The sequence below is a fragment of the Schistocerca americana genome, chromosome 1 (genome assembly GCF_021461395.2).
Source record: "Schistocerca americana isolate TAMUIC-IGC-003095 chromosome 1, iqSchAmer2.1, whole genome shotgun sequence".
Lineage (NCBI taxonomy): Eukaryota > Metazoa > Arthropoda > Insecta > Orthoptera > Acrididae > Schistocerca > Schistocerca americana.
The window spans coordinates 473,391,876-473,413,570 of record NC_060119.1 but is presented as its reverse complement, the minus strand read 5'-3'; the positions used below and the strand labels follow the sequence as shown (position 1 = coordinate 473,413,570).

At 43.3% G+C, this 21,695-nt stretch overlaps 1 protein-coding gene across 1 annotated transcript in view; it reads right to left on the bottom strand.

Moving 5' to 3' along the window:
• The window catches only part of LOC124603708 (rotatin), a 417,493-nt gene that overhangs the window by 73,226 nt on the left and 322,572 nt on the right, over positions 1 to 21,695 (bottom strand). The window contains exon 26 of the mRNA XM_047136418.1: positions 12,926 to 13,240. Within this exon, the coding sequence (XP_046992374.1) occupies positions 12,926 to 13,240 (315 nt within the window). The remainder of the gene's footprint in view (positions 1 to 12,925; positions 13,241 to 21,695) is intronic.

Below are 21,695 nucleotides of genomic sequence, written 5' to 3'. Positions count from 1 at the left end.
ATATATATATATATATATATATATATATTTTTCCTTTTCATTTCAGCCTCATGTTACACTTTCCACCTTCTAATACCATGTCACCCTCACAACACCCCCACAATGACCCCACTGAATTTTATTTACATTCCCTCCGCAAACATGCCTTCGCCCAAGCTAGATTACGCTCGCATATTTTATTTTCTCAGGCTTGCCTGACATTTGGCATTACCCCCAAAGGCCTCACACTTAAAGTTCCCATCTCTGGCAGCAACCCTTCTTTCCATCAGTCCCTATACCAGTTCCAAACTGAACAATCCATTGCCCTCACCCACCTAATCCTTCACCTACACATCAACTCAGCCAATGAACACACCCATCAACTCCTATCCTTAATAAAAGTCCTCAATCTTTCCTCTCCTGCATCCACACCGGCTGTTCAAAGCATCCTCCTACAGGCCAACCACAAATTAGAACAGCATGCCACCCTCCACCTCAAAAAATTATCCAATCTGCTGGTTTCCCACCTCCGGAAAGGCAACTCACTCACCCTTCACAACCTTTCCAGCAAACCTCATTGCACACAAACCCAGTCTCTCCCATCTACTCAATCTCCCACTTCCATCTCCACTCCCTCCAAAACCTCAAAATTCCAATCAACGCAATCTGGAACCACAACACCCCAATTCAGTAGTTAACCTTTCCTCCAAACCTCTCTCCCAATCCGAAACCTCTGTCCTATCCAAAGGCCTCACCTTCAGCCCCACTCCCAGATTCAACCAAACACCCCTTGTCAAAGATTTACTGTCCTACACTCGTACTCTCTGCTGGAAATATCACTTTGCCACGAAGAAAAATGATCCTAATCCTACTCCTAATGATCCAACTCCCCAAGACACTATCGAAATTGAACCCTGCCTGGAACAGTTCCGTCCTCCATCACAGCGGGACCCACCTCCTCTTCCTCAAAATCATCCTCTCCAAACCTTCCTGGAATTTCTGACTTCCAGCCTTGCTTCTCAATCCTTGTTAAAAAACCTTAATCCTACTCCCAACATCACCACTGCTGAAGCCCAAGCTATCCGTGATCTGAAGGCTGACCAATCCATCGTCATTCTTCCGGCGGACAAGGGTTCTACGACCGTGGTACTTGATCGTTGGGAGTATGTGGCTGAGGGACTGCGTCAGCTTTCAGACAACACCACATACAAAGTTTGCCAAGGTAATCCCATTCCTGAGGTCCAGGCGGAGCTTCAAGGAATTCTCAGAACCTTAGGCCCCCTACAAAACCTTTCACCTGACTCCATCAACCTCCTGACACCACAGACACCCCGCACCCCTACCTTCTACCTTCTTCCTAAAATTCACAAACCCAATCATCCTGGCTGCCCCATTGTAACTGGTTACCAAGCCCCCACAGAACGTATCTCTGCCTACGTAGATCAACACCTTCAACCCATTACACGCAGTCTCCCATCCTTCATCAAAGACACCAACCACTTTCTTGAACGCCTGGAATCCTTACCCAATCTATTACCCCCGGAAACCATCCTTGTAACCACTGATGCCACTTCCTTATACACAAATATCCCGCACGTCCAGGGCCTCGCTGCGATGGAGCACTTCCTTTTACGCCGATCACCTGCCACCCTACCTAAAACCTCTTTCCTCATTACCTTAGCCAGCTTCGTCCTGACCCACAACTTCTTCACTTTTGAAGGCCAGACATACCAACAATTAAAGGGAACAGCCATGGGTACCAGGATGGCCCCCTCGTACGCCAACCTATTCATGGGTCGCTTAGAGGAAGCCTTCTTGGTTACCCAGGCTTGCCAACCCAAAGTTTGGTACATATTTATTGATGACATCTTCATGATCTTTCCGCTCCCGGGATTGGAATGACTCCTTACCCTCTCCCTTAAAACCCACATCCTTTCGTCTTTCCCTCTCCTTCCCTCATTCCTGATGAGGCAACAGTTTGTTGCGAAAGCTTGATTGTCATGTGTATGTATATATGTGTGTACTTGTAAAGGCACATGTTCTAGCAGCACAGGTAGAGTATCCCGTAAAGGTACGGCCAAACTTTCAGGTAACATTCCTCACACACAAATAAAGAAAAGATGTTATGAGGACATGTGTCCGGAAACGCTTAATTTCCATGTTAGAGCTCATTTTAGTTTGTTCTTCCACCTATGCTCAATGGAGCACATTATCATGATTTCATACGGGATACTCTACCTGTGCTGCTAGAACATGTGCCTTTACAAGTACGACACAACATGTGGTTCATGCACGATGGAGCTACTGCCATTTCAGTCGGCGTGTTCGTACGCTTCTCAACAACAGATTTGGTGACCGATGGATTGGTAGAGGCGGACCAATTCCATGGCCTCCACGTTCTCCTGACCTCAACTCTCTTGACTTTCATTTATGGGGGCATTTGAAAGCTCTTGTCTACGCAACCCCGGATATATATATATATATATATATATATGGCAGGGGGGTAGACTACATCGTTTGGGCACTAGGAAAAAGCAATCAATCTGTACAGGATGTTGCTTACAAAACAATTGTGTGACCTCTCTTAGAATACTGTTCAAGTTGTGGGGACCAATACCAAATAGAGCTAGCATGAGACAATGAACATATACAAAGAAGGATATATTTATAGTTTGATATGGGAGAGTGTGACAGGTATTTAAATACAGACACCAAAAATGGTTCAAATGGCTCTGAGCACTATGGGACTTAACATCTGAGGTCATCAGCCCCCTAGAACTACTACTTAAACTTAACTAACATAAGGGCATCACACACATCCATGCCTGAGGCAGGATTCGAACCTGTGACTGTAGCAGTCACGCGGTTCTGGATTGAAGTGCCTAGAACTGCTCGGCCACCGCGGCCGGCAATACAGACACCAACTAACCTGCAAGAGACTACTTAAAAAGTGTCAAGAAGCAGCATTAGGTAAGGAATTTAAAAATATACATGCTGATTCAAAGAGAAAGAACAGCTTTTAATTGTTTATTACAGACATATTATGGCAGATAGAAACACTTTGTGCATGCCACTGGATAGAGGGCAGTTCAAAGTTTAATGTTTACACAGACAGTACAGGGCTATTACAAATGATTGAAGCGATTTCATAAATTCACTGTAGCTCCATTCATTGACATATGGTCACGACACACTACAGATACGTAGAAAAACTCAAAAAGTTTTGTTCGGTTTAAGCCGCACTTCAGGTTTCTGCCGCCAGAGCGCTCGAGAGCGCAGTGAGACAAAATGGCAACAGGAGCCGAGAAAGTGTACGTCGTGCTTGAAATGCACTCACATCAGTCAGTCATAACAGTGCAACGACACTTCAGGACGAAGTTCAACAAAGATCCACCAACTGCTAACTCCATTCGGCGACGGTATGCGCAGTTTAAAGCTTCTGGATGCCTCTGTAAGGGGAAATCAACGGGTCGGCCTGCAGTGAGCAAAGAAACGGTTGAACACGTTCGGGCAAGTTTCACGCGTAGCCCGCGGAAGTCGACGAAAAAAGTAAGCAGGAAGCTAAACGTACCACAGCCGACGGTTTGGAAAATCTTACGTAAAAGGCTAAAGCAGAAGCCTTACCGTTTACAATTGCTACAAGCCCTGACACCCGATGACAAAGTCAAATGCTTTGAATTTTCGGTGCGGTTGCAACAGCTCATGGAAGAGGATGTGTTCAGTGCGAAACTTGTTTTCAGTGATGAAGCAACATTTTTTCTTAAGGGTGAAGTGAACAGACACAATGTGCGAATCTGGGCGGTAGAAAATCCTCACGCATTCGTGCAGCAAATTTGCAATTCACCAAAAATTAACGTGTTTTGTGCAATCTCACAGTTTAAAGTTTAGGGCCCCTTTTTCTTCGGCGAAAAAAACGTTACAGGACACGTGTATCTGGACATGCTGGAAAATTGGCTCATGCCACAACTGGAGACCGACAGCGCCAACTTCATCTTTCAACAGGATGGTGCTCCACCGCACTTCTATCATGATGTTCGGCATTTCTTAAACAGGATATTGGAAAACCGATGGATCGGTCGTGGTGGAGATCATGATCAGCAATTCATGTCATGGCCTCCACGCTCTCCTGACTTAACCCCATGCGATTTCTTTCTGTGGGGTTATGTGAAAGATTCAGTGTTTAAACCTCCTCTACCAAGAAACGTGCCAGAACTGCGAGCTCGCATCAACGATGCTTTCAAACTCACTGATGGGGACATGCTGCGCCGAGTGTGGGAGGAACTTGATTATCGGCTTGATGTCTGTCGAATCACTAAAGGGGCACATATCAAACATTTGTAAATGCCTAAAAAAACTTTTTGAGTTTTTGTATGTGTGTGCAAAGCATTGTGAAAATATCTCAAATAATAAAGTTATTTTAGAGCTGTGAAATCGCTTCAATCATTTGTAATAACCCTGTATACCATACACTCAACATGAGCATCATGCAATTCTCAAGAAACATTGAAACGATAGTTCATCTTATTCTACACAAGAATCAACAGGTCCCTGTTAATTGAATTGACAGCTGCAAGAATACGATTCTCAGCTCTTGAAGAGTAATTGCTGTAAGTGGGACAAAGGCTCTGTCTTCTATGTATCCCCACAGAAAATATTGCAAGGTGTGAGGTCTGGTGACTTGGGAGGTCAAAAGCAATGAACAAGATCTTCTTGTCCAGCTCTTCCAATGCAATGTTGTGGGATGGTGTCGTTAAGATACCACGACATCTCAAGATGGAGGTGAGGTGGGACACTGTCGTGAATGAAAATGAAATCCTTGGAATCTTTGTAGGTTGAGGAAACAACCAATTTTGCAGCATGTCTGGGTATGACACTCCCGTCACAGATTCCTCTGCAAAAAAGAAAGGCCCATAAATTTTGTGAACAGAAATGGCACAGCGCTTGTTCAGTTTTGGTGGGTGTCTTTTGAATTCAATGATGATGGCAGGATTTCATGACCCAAATACTTACACTATGATAACCAAATTCTTACACTATGGTGGTTTATTTTAGCCAATACACAGATGAAACATCAATTCATTTGAAAAGATGAGTCATTTGGAAAAAGTGTCCTCTGCCATATCATGGAGAATTGAAATGCAAAAATTTGTACCTTCTGTTAGGTCACTGGGCAGTAACCAACTTCTTAAGGCTTCATATGCAGGCATCAGCTGAAATTTATTCCTTCTTTTTGGATCACCTTGCTCCAATAGGGATCACTGGACAAGACTAAACCAATTACAGGGTGCACAGTGGCATTTAGGCACTCATTTTTCCTGCATTCCACACCTAGATGGAATGAGAGGAAGATGCAGATGTTGACTAGTTGTATTTAAACTCAATGGGGATGTAAATGTTGAATCTTGCAAAGGAGAAAACAGCAACCAGCCACGTTAATAATGCAATTTATGTACACAAAAAGGGCTGTTACCAGTTTCAAGATGACAGGGTCATCACCTGATGGCTGTTCACATTTAAATTACATTTGTTGTTGTTTGTATTAGTTGTTGGTTCGGTTTCCCCCTTTGTGATGGAAGTTCCTTGGGATTTTGGTTGTTTGATTGGTTTACTGATTGAACGGAACAAATTATGAGGTCATCAGTCCCATCTACCTGGAACAGGAAAGTCAAAATAACTGCTTACCAAAGAAAGAAAATCCCAGTCTACCAAAGGTCAATAAAGCCTAGAGAAAGAAACAAAGAAGAAGAAAAGGGGAGAAAAGAAGAATGGAAGTTAGGTGCCCTGTCCAGGGAGCAGCTGGATGCCCCAAAGTCAGAAAGTGCAATGGGGGACACCCCCCCCCCCCCTGCCAGCATCTACCAAAGACACAAGGCACCCCACCCAACAATACTCAGAAAAGCAGAAAAGATTAGCGACATGGACAGGACAAGAGAAGCACACGGAGAGGAAGAACACCAAGCCAATTAGAACACATGAAAAGGGGGAAGAAGAGCAAAAGAGTGAGTAGGGCAAAGACTGGGGCAAACCACCAGGTACAGACGGCCACTGCTCGTTTGGGGCAGAGGAGGCAACAGGGCATCCTGCCAATTCCTCAATAGACCAACAAGGCAGCGGCGCCCTTGCTTAGAGAAACCTGCTTCATGAGTAAACTGTAAAATCAGGTCAGGCACTGAGGTATCACCCCTAGCACAAGGGATAACAACTCAGGAAAATTTAGAGTCCGTCACAGGCAGCTAAGTTAGGACAGCCCAGCAAAATGTGGACCACTATCAAACGGGCACCACAATGACAGTGAGGAGGATCATCACAACAGAGATGACCATGAGTCAGCTAAGTACTGCTGATGCAGAGCTGGCAAAGGACGGTGAAGACCTTGCAAGAGGCTTGCATGGCCCACAAATTCATGGTTTCCTTTGTTACCTGTAGTATGTTCAGCAATGTCACAGTATGCAGTTCTCTATTACTAATCCTTAGAACTTGACTGCGCAGTATCCATTGCAGCTCTGGTTCTGGAATAACGTTTTTTAAAAGGTGCCTTGCCAGCAGCCAATTTGGCCAGACTGTCAGTGAGTTCATTCGCCGGGATCCCAATGTGACCTGGTGTCCAGTCAAAGACCATGGAGCATACATATTGTCCGAGGGTAAAAAGGGAATCCTGGATAGTCAGGACCAAGGAGTGGTGAAGGTAACACTGGTCAAGAGGTTGTAAGTCAGTTCAAAGAGTTACTGCAGATGAGGATGGACTCACCAGTGCTGAAATGGATATAAACACAAGCACGAGAGATGACTACCAACTCCGCAGTGAAAACACTGCAGCCATCTAGCAAGAAGCAGAGTCCATTACATCCTGCATTAATGTAAGCAAATCCAGCTTCACCGGCAACCATCGAGCCATCAGTATAGAGTACTTTTGAACCTGAAATGCACCGAAAATGGAGAACTGTGGGTGTAAGGCCTCAGGATGAGCCGAGACTATTGGACCTTGTGATAGGTGAAGACAGAACTGTGGACGAAAGATGCACCAAAGATGTGTATGCTAGCAGGCCCAGAGAAGAGGTGGTAGAGAGGAAGGCTGACTTTCAGAAAAAGGGGGGGGGGTCACATGCAGATGACAACTGTAACCCCAGATGTGGGCTGCTACTGCGAGAAGTGGATCTCTGTATCTGGAGAGAAGGGATGGTAGTTTGGGTACTTTGGGGAGCAGTGAATGCATAAAACATAAGTGATCAACTGATGTTGGCACAGAACTAACAAATTTGGAACCCCTGCCTGTGCTAGAAGGTTGATCCCGAGGCAAGTCCAAAAGGTGCTAGTTGCCAGTCTTGCCAGACAATGGTGTATCAGGTCTTGAATCTGTAATGTTGAAGGCTATGAGGAGCTGCATGCAAGGCTCCTGTAATCTAGACGGGTGACTGGACCAATGCTGCATAGAGCCAAATCAAAGTAAAATGGTTCATGCCTCTGTTGCCAATGGTAAGACATCAAAGAGCATTGAGGTGCGACTAATGTGTCTGCTTTAGTAGACGAAGATTGGGAAGCCATGTCAACTGGGCATCACAGACCAGTTCCAAAAGATGATGAGAATCCACTACATTGAAGGACTGGCCATCAAGGTACAGATCCGGATGGGTTGGTTTGTATGGGAATGACGGCTGAAAAATGGACACCATGACTGAGTGCAAGATTGCACTTAGTGTATTGCTCCTTGCAGTCTGCGTTCAGCAATGCTCATCATGGAAGAACAGAAATAAATGAAAAAATCACCAGCATACAAAGAGGGAGACACCACAGGCCTCACAGCCACCGCCAGACCATTGATGGTCACTAAAAAGAGGGGAACACCATACGCCTCGCAACAACCAGCAGACCATTGATGTCCACTAAAAATAGGGGGACACTCAAAACAAAACCCCGCGGAACCCCATTCTCCTGTGGATATGAGGTGCTGTGGGTGAACGACAACTTGTACCTGAAAAGCGTGATATGAATGAAAGTTCCAGATAAAAACCAGGAGTGGGCCGAGGCGGCCTCATTTATGTGAGGTGGCAAGAATATGGTGGTGCAGTTTTGTCATAAGCTTTATGCAGATTGAAAAAGACTGCAACAAAGTGTTGATACCTAGTAAAAGCAGCTTGGATAGCAGACCCCGAGTGGACAAAATTATCAGCAGTCGACCGGCCTCAGCGAAAGCCACCCTTTGTTGAAGCTAAATTGTCCCAGGATTCAAAGATCCAGTACAGCCTTCGACACACCGTAAGTTCAAGCAACTTATAGAGGACATTGGTCAAACTGATCGGATGATAACTGTCCATCTGAAGAGATGGTTTACCTGATTTCAAAACTGCAATGAAGATACTTTTTTGGCATAGGAAATGGAATCTTCCCTTGCTCTGGAGACGGTTAAAAACGGCTAGTATACGATGTTGGCTATCCACCGATAAGTGTTGAAGCATTTTGTTGTGTACCCTGTTTGGTCCAGAAACTGTGTTGGGGTAGAGAGCAAGGGTGCTGACAAACTTCCACTCACTAAATGGGGCATTACAAGGCTCCAGGCAGCAAGGAACATAAGATAAAGGGGGTCTTTCCAACAGTCTTTGAGAGGACGGAATGCAGATAGATAATGAACCAACATTGAGGATGAGCAAAATTGCAGAGCATAATGTTCAGCGATAGAGTCGAGGTTGGTGAGGATAAAATCATTCATGGGAATTCTTGGAACACTTTTAAGAGAATTTCAGCCAAAAATGTGCCTGATATTTGCCCATACCTGCAAAGAGGGAATAGGGGACACTACGTCAGTGATATATCATTCCCAAAAAATCTGTCTCTCATATATAACATGATAATGGGGCCAGGCACGAAACTGAGTAAAGCCAGAAGATGGTCAAGAGCTAGATGCTGTTTGCAGCAACTGAGTGCATGATGGCTGTCTTTAATAGCTGCAGCAATTTTGGAAGTGCACCAAGAGACTGTCTTTCATCAGGGAGAACACAAGGAAGAAAGAAATGCCAAAGAAGCCAATTCCGAAAATGATGGCGTCGGTCAAACTCTGTACGAACTCATCAATGCCGCTGCGTGGTGGAGTGGTTGGAATGGCAACTGAGGAAAAGGCATTCCAATCTGAATTAGTAACAGCTCATCTGGGAGGGTGTCCAGGTGAATTAAGCTGGAGAAAAGTTATGACAACTGGAAAATAATTGCTGTCGCACAAATCATCATGAACTCCCCACTGAATAGAGGGGAGAAACTCAGGGCTACAAATGGAAAGATCAATGGCCGAGACAGTGCCAAGTGGCACACTGAAGTCTGTGGTGGCTGCAGTGTTGAGGAGGCAGAGATCTAGTCCTGCCATGGTCAATGTTCGCAGTATCACACCATAGAAGGTTATGGGAGTTAAAATATGCAAGGAGGAGGAAGGGGTGAGGGAGCTGTCGAACGAGGGCAAGAAGAGCAGAAAACATTGGAGGCTGGTCTGGGGGACGGCGAGGGGGGGGGGGGGGGGGGGCATAAACATCGCAAATCGTTACCACAGAGTTGTAATGGATCCAAATGACCACCGCTTCCAGCGCAGTATGAAGAGGAATCCAGGAATCAACTATGTCTGTGCAGACCAATGTACAGTCACCACAAGAGGCTTGCAAAGGGCTGACATGGTGCCGGCAGAAGGCTTGGAAACTATGAAGAGTCAGCGAATGAGTATCACAAAATGAGATTCCTCCAATACAACACAACCTACGGAGTAGAGAGAAAGAAGAGATTGTAATTCCGAAGGTGACAATTGTAACCATTGCAGATCCATTGGAGGAAAGTAGTACACGAGGGCGGATGGACAAAAAACAGGCCAGAATTAGTCATTGTGCCAATTCATTGTTTGTCACTGGTAAGGACGGAGTGACATCCATCATGCGTGTAAGATCAGACCCTTATTGAGAGGAAGGGGGCAACATCACCTGGGATGTTGGCGGGAGGGGGCCTCTTCCTGAGACTTACATATCATCATCATCTTCTTCTCCTCCTCCTCCTCCTCCTCCTCCTCCTCCTCCTCCTTCTTCTTCTTTGGAGGGTGAGAGTAAGTGTGGTTGGGAAGAGAGCAAGTTGCAGCAATATTAGGATTTGAAAGAGAACAAGCAGCCTTGAGGCCCACAGAGCCCCTGTCCTGTGTCTGACTTAAAGGAACAGGCTTACTGTCCTGGGGAGGTGGCCCCCTAGATGAAGCCTCACCCCTGAGGGTTGTTAGAGAAGAAGGTTTCTTCTCTGGCTGAGGACAAGGAATGGTTTCGAAAGGAATGAGAACCGCCAGGGAGGAGGATAGGGAAGGGGGACAGGACATAAGGAGGGAGGGAGGAAGGAAGGAGAGGAAAGGACACAATAGAAGCAAAGGTAGAAATTAAAGATACTGGGTGGAGACAGTCGGATTTCTGTTGGGCCACAGAGGAGGATAGAAACTTGAAGAGTTTTGAATTCCTGAATGTTCCTTTTCTCATTATAGATCAGGCAATCTGGTGAGTGAGGAGAATGTGGGTCAGAACAGTTCACGCACTTGGACGGTGGGATGCAAGGATTCTCCTCATGGAGAGGGAGCCACAGTCACCACATAGAAGATTTGCCTCACATCATGAAGCAATGTGACCAAACACAGACACAGGAAGCAGCATATGGGAGGTGTGTTATAGGGCTTCACACCACAATGGTAAACCATAACTTTGACTTCTTCCGGAATTGTGTCCCCCTAAATAGGCAGGAGAAAGTGCCGTATAAACGTGATTGTCCTTAGGACCTCTCCGGATGAAATGAACACTGGGCCATGCCAGATTAGTCCTGAGTTCCTCATTAGATTGAAGGAGGAGGTCCCTGTGGAAGATAATGCCCTGGCTCATATTTAAGGACTGGTGAGGAGTGACACTTACCAGGATTTCTCCCAAGTGCTTGCAGGCCCAAAGGGAAGCCGACTGACTGGCAGAAGAGGTTTCAATCAGTTTTCTCCTGTTTCTAATTTAACAATCTCATTGGCTGTTTGAGTGACTTTTCTTATTTAACTTACATGTGTTTTTTTTCTTATGGCCTTTTTTTGTGCTGTACTGGATTACTATCTGTCCTGAAACAAACCAAGTAGCGGGGAAAGGGTTTCACCCCAAGACGGCAGACCTGGCCCTCCTCACATGTAGTGGCCAGGGAGGGTAAGACTGAGGAAGCAAAAGTATGATCAGAGAGAGAACTGTTACCATCTGAAGAGATGGCCCCAGAAGAGTGGCCAGTAGTATGGAACTTCGCACACTTCATATGCAGTGTCCATTCTGGTACCACCCACTCTGATCAGGGGCTCACCCCATGGGCACCACCCAGCCATGGCTAGCGCTGCCTGGCATGGTGCTCATTGCTGGGAGTTCTAGTGCCCTAAAAAGACTAGCAATCACTCCTAGGCAGACACGAGGTGGTGACATCTCAGGTACCAGAAGTGTGATCCCAGTGTTGTCGGGGGCTCAGCCAGATGGATACAAAATGGCTCCACCTCGCAGACTGGCTACAAATGCTGGTGACCTAGTGAGGGGGCAGGGAGGCGCTATGGCAGGGAAGGAAGGAGGGAAGGAAGAATGCGGGAGAGGGATCCGCACCATAGGAATGGAGTTCTTCCCCAAATGGTTCACACTACAAAAATAATTCAGAAAGGGTGGTCAAATCCCAAGGGGAACCACAGAAAGGTATAAAAAAAGAAGGCACAAGAGCAAAAGGGAACAGCAAAAGCAAGGGAACAGCCAGGTCGTTGGACAGGGAAACACCAAACACACAGGTAGGAAGGGGGGTGGGCAGCAGAAGCAGGATGAGAAGGAGTGGATATGGGAAAGGGAATGCAGCCCACGAAAGAAGACAGGCTGCAACAGCTCGGGGACCCATGTGGGCCACACAGTACCTATGAAAGAGCTGTGGGGTTGTGGTGTCCTACAGCAAAATGTGATGATAAAAACAATATATTTAACTGTAACTGTACCTAATGATCAATGAAAACAATTGTAAACAAATCTCTCAGAAAGAATTGGATTAGTTTCATGTTACTTGTGTTAAAATTCTTGCACCATTATGTTGCAATGCCAAGAGCTTGTGTTTACAATATAGTAAAACATACATAATATATTTTTTTGTTATATAAACATGGCATACAGTGTAGAGCAATAGCCACACACAGTGAATTATTTTTGCCACATGGGAGACAGTAAACAAAGATGGTGATATAACAGATAAAACAGTGCCAAAGAATCTCTCAGTGGTGTTATGATATGAACACCGATGTGAGAGCTCAAAATTTATAATTTATATACATTTCATTATATTAAATTTACAATGAATGAGCATCAGTTACAATTAAAATAAACAAGTAAAGCAGCAACTAGTATTTTGTATACAGCCATGGTCTCAAAAAGTCAGTAGAAATGAGTAAGGTAATATGAAAACAGGGCCAAGATTTCTGGTTAGGTGAGAGTAGCATCAGCAGATGATATTGCAAATGTTGCTTTTTTATGAGTATGGTGGTAGGTACCAGAACATGTTACTACACATGGAGTTGTGCTCTAGTTTCTATCTGGATTAAATGGAGGCAGCAGCAACTACTATGGTATAGCTTAACATGAGAATGTTATAAATGTACAACAATAAAACAAGTGTCAGGTGATTTTTAATCATTTTAATAAGGCAACTGTAGCAGACTTTGCAAATTATACAAGTTAAAGAAATGGTTAGCAAAGACCAACAGAAAGTTTTATTCTAAAGCGAATTTGGATGCTTCTAGACAATTGTACAAATTGTGTTGTGAAGTAGAAATTAAACAAAGAAAACAACATACTAAATAGTGTGTTTAAGTGAAGATATGGAAATTGCAACAGAATTTACATGTGTTCTCAAAATAGCAGCAATTTTGTTTTTGTATAGAACTTACGTGTATAATCAGAAATACCTTTTTTTTATTGCTCTTATTCAGCAAATTGTCCACTGCTTCTAGGCTCAGAAAGGCATGGTGATCTCGCAAACGTGAAAGTAATGAGCTAAGGAGTCCTCGCGCAAGTGCCATGCGCGTTGCTTCCTGAGACACTGCCAGCAATCCTCCCAAGGCTTGGCATATTTCCACGTGTCCCACATTCCAGTTGGTCTGCTGTAATGTAACTGTGTCATACACATGTATAAGCAGCAAACATAAGTCTCCACCTTCACTGCTTTCATCTAGCAGTGATTGTAGTCTTACACAGCCAGTAGTCTTCACTTTATCAGTGCCCTGAAAGCAAAGTTGCATGCAAAAAGAAAATTATTGTAAATTGTAGCTCTACAACCGCTACACTGGCATAGAAAGAACATTAGATTTCCTATTTCACTGCAGAGGACACAACATCAAAGTATTCGCATGAAACTATTTACTTTTCATTTTCATTTTTTGTCAACATAATTAATATTCTCAAGCTTATAATTTCCTTACAAGCTCCTCTTTATTTTGTATAAATTTGTAGAATTATTTCAATGAATAAAGAGGATATTTACATCTGGAGTCCATTTTAGTTAACTTTTAATTTTCATATAGCATGAGTTGCACATGTTCTGGAAGCACATCAGGTATATAGAGACCAGTGTTATAATTGTTTTTCAGATACTGCTGTTCTATGAGTAAGAAGTTTTAGGTCTATCTGGCTTCCATAGGGAGTTTATTGATAAGCAGTGTTTAGTAGAACCAATATTACTCAAATTTCTCAAAGAAAATACTCTTTGAAGTTGGAATCTAGAACAAGTAGCAGGCATAAAGATCAAACTTATGCTATGCACAAATTTCATATATCTCTGATTTGGTAGAAAGATATTTTTTACACACTGACAGTAACTGATATGATATGTAAAAAAGTGAATGAGGACACTGAACATCAAACTAGAGTTTTTTTTATTGTTTTATTTTCTACTTTTATTTTATTTTATTTTTATATGTTTTATTTATTTATTTTTTGCATGCTGCTCAATGGTAGCATGTGAATGAGAATACACAGTGACTGAGTAAGAAGTGCAGAGTGTGTCCATAATTAAAGTTCCAATTTCAAAGTGCTGTAGAAAGAGAACCACTTCTCAGAATGAGATGAAATTTGAACATCATATTATTGATGAATGGCATATTATTGATGAAAATTTTACCAATAGATGGTGCTGTAAGGGTCTTAATGTAAATGGGGTTGGATACAACTGACAGATGAATCGCAATACAATGGATATGGGTTGAGTTGCACATTACACCATATGTACAGTTCAGTGTGCATGACTACACAAGTTCAGCAGTCAACAGTTGTGGCACCATGGACTACAGCAAGATTGTACCACATCGGAGGGCAAAAATTGGTTTTTAATTGTACTGAGGCCTAAAACTGCACAAAAAGCAAAATGACATTGATTTTTAATCGTCATGAGGCTGGCACATGGCATGTTCAATATGCTCTCTCCCGTTTTCACCCACAAATTGAAAATGAGAAACAGCATGTTCCACAACAGATCGGAGCATCTCAGGGGTCACGCTCAGAACATGTTGCGCTATGAGTGCCTACAACTTAGTTATGATTGTAATTCAAGCACTGAAGACAACATCTTTCAGATAAACCCATGGTTAGTAGTATCACAGATTCAGGCTGTAAGGAAATGATGGCTGAAAATTGTAGCATTTTCAAAATGCCTCTGCAGCAGCCTCTTCACTGGCTGTGCAATGTGCACAGGCGTTGCCATCTTGCATAGAAAACTAATCCTACACACATCCAGGCCACTGAATGGCGCTTACCAATAACGGTACAGGTAACGGGACCCACAGGACCTGCCTCCTCGAAAAAATATGGCCCTTTGATAAATGATGCCATCAACTCGCACCACACGGTCACTTGCAAAATGAAGTGGTAATGGTTGGTGTGTGTGTGTGTGTGTGTGTGTGTGTGTGTGTGTGTGTGGATTTTCCATTGCCCATATTCTGAAATTCTGTGTACTGACATGTCCTAGGAGATGGAAATGAGCTTTGTCTGTGCACAGAATGTTCCATAGCCATTCTGTCCACTTCCATGCAAGCAAGAATTTGCAGACAGAACATATGTCTTGCTGGCAGGTCAGCAGGATGCAACTCCTGAACATGGGTGATTTTGTATGAATAGCAATGCAGGATATTTCTTATGATTTTATGTGTTGTGCTTGGTAGAAGGCCAACATTCATGCAATTTCCCTTGCACTGCATGTTAGCACACCACTGCTCGACCCCTCCTGTAATGCTGTGGCTACATCTTCAACAAACATTGGATCAACCGTTTTCCTTCCTCTGTCACACTGCACTTCAAAGGAACATGTCTTTTCAAATTTTGTAATCATTTCCTCTAGAAGCAGACATAAGACTGATGCGTTTTTCCATACCCTTAGGTGTCCAGAACTTCTGTAGGACTACTGGCGCACAGTCCTGTTCTTGTAAAAGAGCTTCACCAGCAGCATGCAAGCCTTCATGGAGACAGTTATGTTGGGCATCTGGCACACAAACTGAGGAAGAGTCATGTGCTGCGCATCCGCTGGTGTGTATTTTCTGATGTTTACAGTGCCATCTATTGATCCAATTTTCATTAATCCCCCCTCCCCCTCCCTACACACACACACACACACACACACACACACACACACACACACACACTTGTCGATCCCTCTGCAACAATGATATTCTGTTAAAATTTGACATCATTCTGAACAGTGGTTCTCTTTCCACAGAAATCTGAAATTTTAATTATGGACACCCTGTAAAAGCAATCGTATGGAGCTTCGAAAAATTTTAATGTTATTTGCTGGGACAATGTATCGTAGTTATAGTTGCTCACAGGACATTGTTCCTTTTAATGGCACAAATTACTTCATTACACACTGAATTAAAGAGTAAACCTGAATTCAAACCATTGGAGCCAATTCCTAACACCAGAGAGTAGAATAACTTATCCGATATATACATGAGAGTTTCATCTACTTTGGAACAATGAAGTATTTAGTGCAGGAATATTGGAATGCAGCCAGTAAAGTAACCACAATACCAAAACCCTATAAGTAATGCCAGGAAAGAGAGGTTACACCGGATGAGTTTAAAGTTTCATGCACAGTTCTATTCCTTTGAGACAATGTGAGATAATAGCAATCAACTTAAATGTCCCGCTGTCACAATCAAAAGGAAATTTCATTGAGATAATGGTTGTGATGAAATTCATGACCAAGTGTGTCCACACTTACTCACTAAAGAACAAAAGCAGTAGTCGTGTTAAAGATACTATAAAATTAAACACCAACTTAGAATATCAACAATATTAGGAAAACGGTGTATGGTTACTCAGTATAAAGATGACATGTTGAGTTTCAGACATGCAGAACGAAAAGACTGTTCGCAGGTGTACAAGTATGAAATGCGGATTTCAGACAACAGATGTCACACCAATGCAGTTTGTGCTATAAAGATTTGACACTGCACCATTCTTTTGGGTCATCAACAAGAGTCAGATGTGCACAAGTGATAAATTTGAAAACTTTGCACATAGTGTTGTCCTGTTGTGTTCAGTATGTCAAAATTTATACTGACGAAAGACCATTCGCAGACAGCATTAATTGTTTATTTTCGTTTGAAGAAAACTGCTGCTGAATCATACCGATTAAGCTTATGGTAAACATGCTCCATCACATGGTATGTGTGAATTATGGTTTCAGCGTTTCAAAAATGATGACTTCAATGTTGTAGGTAAGGAACTTGGAAAACTGCCAAAAAATTATGAAAATGTCGAATTGGAAGTATTGTTGAACAAAGATGATTCGCAAAAACAAAAACAACTTGCTGAGCAAGTGGGCGTTAATCAACAAGCTGTTTGCAATCAGCTACAAGACATGGGAAAGGTTCAGAAGACCAGTAGATATGTACCACTTCAGTTGAATGACAGGCAAATGGAAAAGCACAAAAACACATGTGACATATTGCTCACTCGGTACAAAAGGAAGTCAATTTTGCATCGTACAGTTACAGGGGGCAAAAATTGGATTTCCATTGATAACTCCAAGTGCAAAGAATCATGGGTAGATGCAGGCACACCATCCACATCAACCACAAGACCGAATCACTTTAGGAGAAAGACAATGGTCTGCGTTTGGTGGGACCAGGGGAGAGTGGTCTATTATGAGCTGTTAAAACCTGGGTAAATGGTTAATAGTAAACGTTACCAACAAAGTCATTTTTCTTCAGGACAATGCTGCTTCACATACGGAAAAAAGGTTCACGACCTGTTGGAAGCACTCAGCTGGGAATTTCTAACCCACACACCTTACACACTTGACTTGGCTCCCTCTGATTGCCACTTATTTGCATTGATGGGTCACACACTTGCTTAGCAGAGCTCTGGTTCGTACAAAGATGTGAAAATGTATAACAAATGATGGAGCATAGTTTGAATAAAACACTAATTATTGTTCTTCTGAATTTAACATGTTTTTTAACCAAAACATCCGGATTTCATACTTGTACACCTGGTGCACATTTTGTTTTTTACCAAGCCTTCTTCACAAAAGAAAACACTCACACTTTCCCACAAGCAAGCACACCTCATGCATATGACTGCCATCACCGGCAGCTTGGACCGGGATGCAATTGTAACGTTGAGCGGCAATTTGGAGTGGGCCAGGGAAGGGTGAGAGATAAGAGAACATGGGCAGTGGTGACGGGAGGAGGGGGGGGGAGGGGGGGGGGGGAGGACTGTATGGCAGAGCATGCAGGGATGGAGGCATGACAAGTCTGCCAGTTGCAGCATTGGGAAGCTGTGTAGCAGGGAGGTGGGTATGGAAAAGGAGAGGAGTGCGGAAGGAGAAGGAGAAAGATGGACAGGTGCAGTGGCAGAGGGTGGCTCAATGAAGATGAAGGGATGTGAGTAGGGAGGAGGTGATACAACAGATGGGGACGGAACAGGTTGGTTGGAGGACGTGGGGAGAATAGATTACCATAGGTTGAGGCTGGGATAGTTTCAAGAGTGGATAATGTGTCATAAGGATAGCTTCCATCTGAGCAGTTCAGAAAAGCTCATGGTAGAGGGCAGGATTCAGATGGCCTGGCGTGTGAAGCAGCCATTGAAATCAAGCATGTTGTGCTCAGCTGCAGCATGTTGTGTCAAAGGGTGGTCTACCATGTTCTTGGCCACAGACAGTTTGGCAGTGACCATTCATCCTAGGGGATAGCTGGCTGGTATTCATACCAATATAAACTGTGCAATGACTGCAGTAGAGCTGGTATATGACATGACTGCTTCCAAATGTGGCCTGGTATCTGATGGTGTAGAATAAGCCTTTGACAGGACTGGAATAGGAATTGCTGTTTGGATGGATTGAGTAGGTGTTGCACTGGGTCTTCCATTGGGACCTGATCCTCGTGGCAAGGGGTAGGGACTGGGACATTGCAGAGATAGCGAGGGTGACAGATTATCATTTTAGGAGGAGTGGGAAGGATCTTAGTTTGGATTTCCCTTATTTCGGGACATGATGATAATAAATCGAAGCGCTGACAAAGGATGTGATTGAGTTGTTCCAGTGCGGGAAAGTATTGGGTGAGGAACGGCGCACTCCTGTATAACTGATAACTGTTTCTTGGGGGTGGGAGGGGGGGGGGGGGGGTAGTGGGAGGTTTGAGGGTGTGTTGGGAAATAGCACAGGTTGGTTGGTATCAGATGACAAAAAGGGCAATCCTGTGTTGCTGGTTCATGGGGATGGTGGGAGGGTTGGGGGTGTGTGGGCAAGTGGCATGGGATATCTGATTGCACACTATGTCTGGGGGATAGAGCCTGTCTGTGAAGGTCTTGGCAAGATTTTCGGCATACTGGGCAAGAGAGTTCTTGTCACTGCAAATATGCCATCTTTGAGGGCCCACGCTGTACGGGAGCAATTTTTTTGTGTGGAAGGATTGGCAGCTGTCAAAATGCAGGTACTGTTGGGTTGGTGGGTATAATGTGGACAGGCGTGCGGATGAAGCCATCAGAGAGGAGGAGGTCAACATCCAGGTAGATGGCATGCTGAGTTGAGGGGGACCAAGTAAGTGGATGCCAGAGAAGGTGTTGAGCTTGTGAAGGAATGCGGATAGGATGTCTTGGCCCTGAGTCTAGATCATAAAGATATAATCAGTGAACCTGAAACATAAATGAGGGCGCCATGTGGATCCTCATGGCTGTGCTGTGGATTTCTTTGCATACATTCCCTTCAATGAAGAAGTAGATCTGTTTAAGGATAAGGTTAGTAAGTTGTATGAGGAATGAGGTAGTGGCTCTGGAGTCTGAAATACACTGGGAAAGGTTGCGTTCAATAGTGGCAAGACCATGGGCATGAGGGATGTTGGTATATAAGGAAGTGTCATCACCAGTGATGAGTATATCCATGAAGTAAAAGGGTCAGTATGGTGAAGAGTTGGTGAAGAAAGTCTTTGATGTTAGAGTGTAGATTTCAGGCAATTGGTTGGGGGTATTGGTCAATGAGAGCTGAAATTCTTTTAGTAGGGGCACAATAACCACCTATAATGGGGCATCCAGCATTGTTGGGCTTGTGAATTTTGAGGAGCATGTAGAAAGTTTGTGTGTGGGGTGTCATAGTGGCAAGGAGAGGAATGGATTCAGAGGAAAGTTTCTGGAAAGAGCATAACAGTTTAAGCAAGGACTGGTGGCTATGCTGGACCTCTGGGATGGGATTATTCTGGCATAGTTTGTAGGTACAGGAATTTTTATGGTTGGTCTCTTGGATGGGATCACCCCTCCTTTCACAACGACCTTCACCTTTTCAGATTCTGCCAGACCCTAGCAATCACAAACCACCTGGGGGAAAAAAAAGAGGAGAAGAAGAACCATGGCATAGGTACCCCACCAGACACACCTCTGCTCCTCCACAAGATAGAGCTATTGTTGATCTCTACAACATACATCTCTGAAACTGAACCCCTTGCTTTCAAACACCTGTAGGAGAATTATTAGACATCACCTCCATAAGTTATCCAACCTGCTGACATCCTACTGCCACCTTCAGGCACCACTATCCAATCCCTATTCTACACACAATGTTACTCCTCATCAAACCCTCATAACAACCAGACCCTGTCTTGCTGCCATATCCCATAAAATTCCCTACAAACACTCACTAAATCCAGATCCAAAACATTTCCGGAACTCTGTTGTTAACCTTTCCACCAAAAACCTCAGCCCCACAGCAATTTCAGCCCTACTCAAAGGCCTCTTCTTTAGCCCTACACCCAAATTTAACCACGCTGTACATGTCAAATATCTATTCTCCTCCTCCCGATCCCTGCAATGGAAACACTTCTTCGCCATTAATCCCTACAACCAAAGTGATATAGCTCCAAAATTGAACCCTGCATTTCCCAGTTCATACGACCATCCAACCGTGATCCTTATCCCCTCCCACCTAACCACACTCTGGTCACTTTCCAGGAATTCCTTACCTCCAACTTGGCCTCACCATCCTTCCTTAAGTCTCAGAACACCAACCTTTCAGCAGCACAAAGGCAGCCACACACATCCACAAAACACATCCTTAAGCTCAATCCATATGAAGTGGTCCAGTGATGGTTTCTTGACCATTTTCAAATTTTTTAACTTTTTTACATGCGATTGCTCTACATTTGAGAAATTCTAACCAGTTTTTTAAAATAATTTATCTTCAGCTTAACAGGATGGTGGCCATTTTTGTTTGTAGGCGTGCAACAATTTTTCAGTCTGGAGACATTAGTGAAAGTTTGAATATCTCTGCACTGGGTTAAGTTACAACATTGCAATTGGCGTGACTGTTTTTAGAAAAGTGTCCTCTACAACACTGCCTATTAAACAAACTACCCTAAATTCAAAAATAACCATTCAAAATGACCTCCGAAGTTTGGTATCCAAATTTTCAAAAATCATCTTTTCAGGCTCAAAAATAACAAACAAGGAGTGATTTATGAGTGTATATTTTTTCCTATAGTTAGATATCATACACTACTAGCCTCATATAGAGCAAGAACACTTACAAAAGTTTCCTTAATTTTTTATGGATTTTTGAAATTTCAGAAGTTTGGCATTAGTTATCTCAGGTGGGACTGAATATAAAAATATGATTTTTGCACAGTTTGTACACCTATATGCCTATATGATAGCAACGTACTGTAAAAATTTCGACATTGATATCTGACTGCGAACAAAGATACAAATTTTGAAAATGAGGAGATAATTCACATTACTCTACAACTGATCTTATGGCTGTTGCCTATTTAAATGGTTTATTGTTTCATTGTAATAAAATTTATTTGTGACATTTATTTAGTTAACACTATCACTCAATATTCATTTAGTTTATTTATTTTTAATAATGCAATATTAAACAATAGGAGCTTTTGCTTTTCTTCTATGGTAATTAAAAAGCCCATTTACATTTAGGTTTATTGTCAATAAAGAAGTACATTATGTCTGTGTGTGGCACTGTAGAAGCACATTATTGCTGGGTGTGGCACTGTTGCAGTTAGTCTGTTCTGAAACCTCTGTTAGATTGGATGTACATACTTCATCGAGAGTACAGAATGTGTTATGTGCTTTGTTCCGTGTGTAATTTGTAATTAATTTTGAGAGATTAGCTGGAATGCAATAACATGGATGAACAGTGCTCTGTTGGACAGATAGCAAGTGAAGTTTGTCACAAAA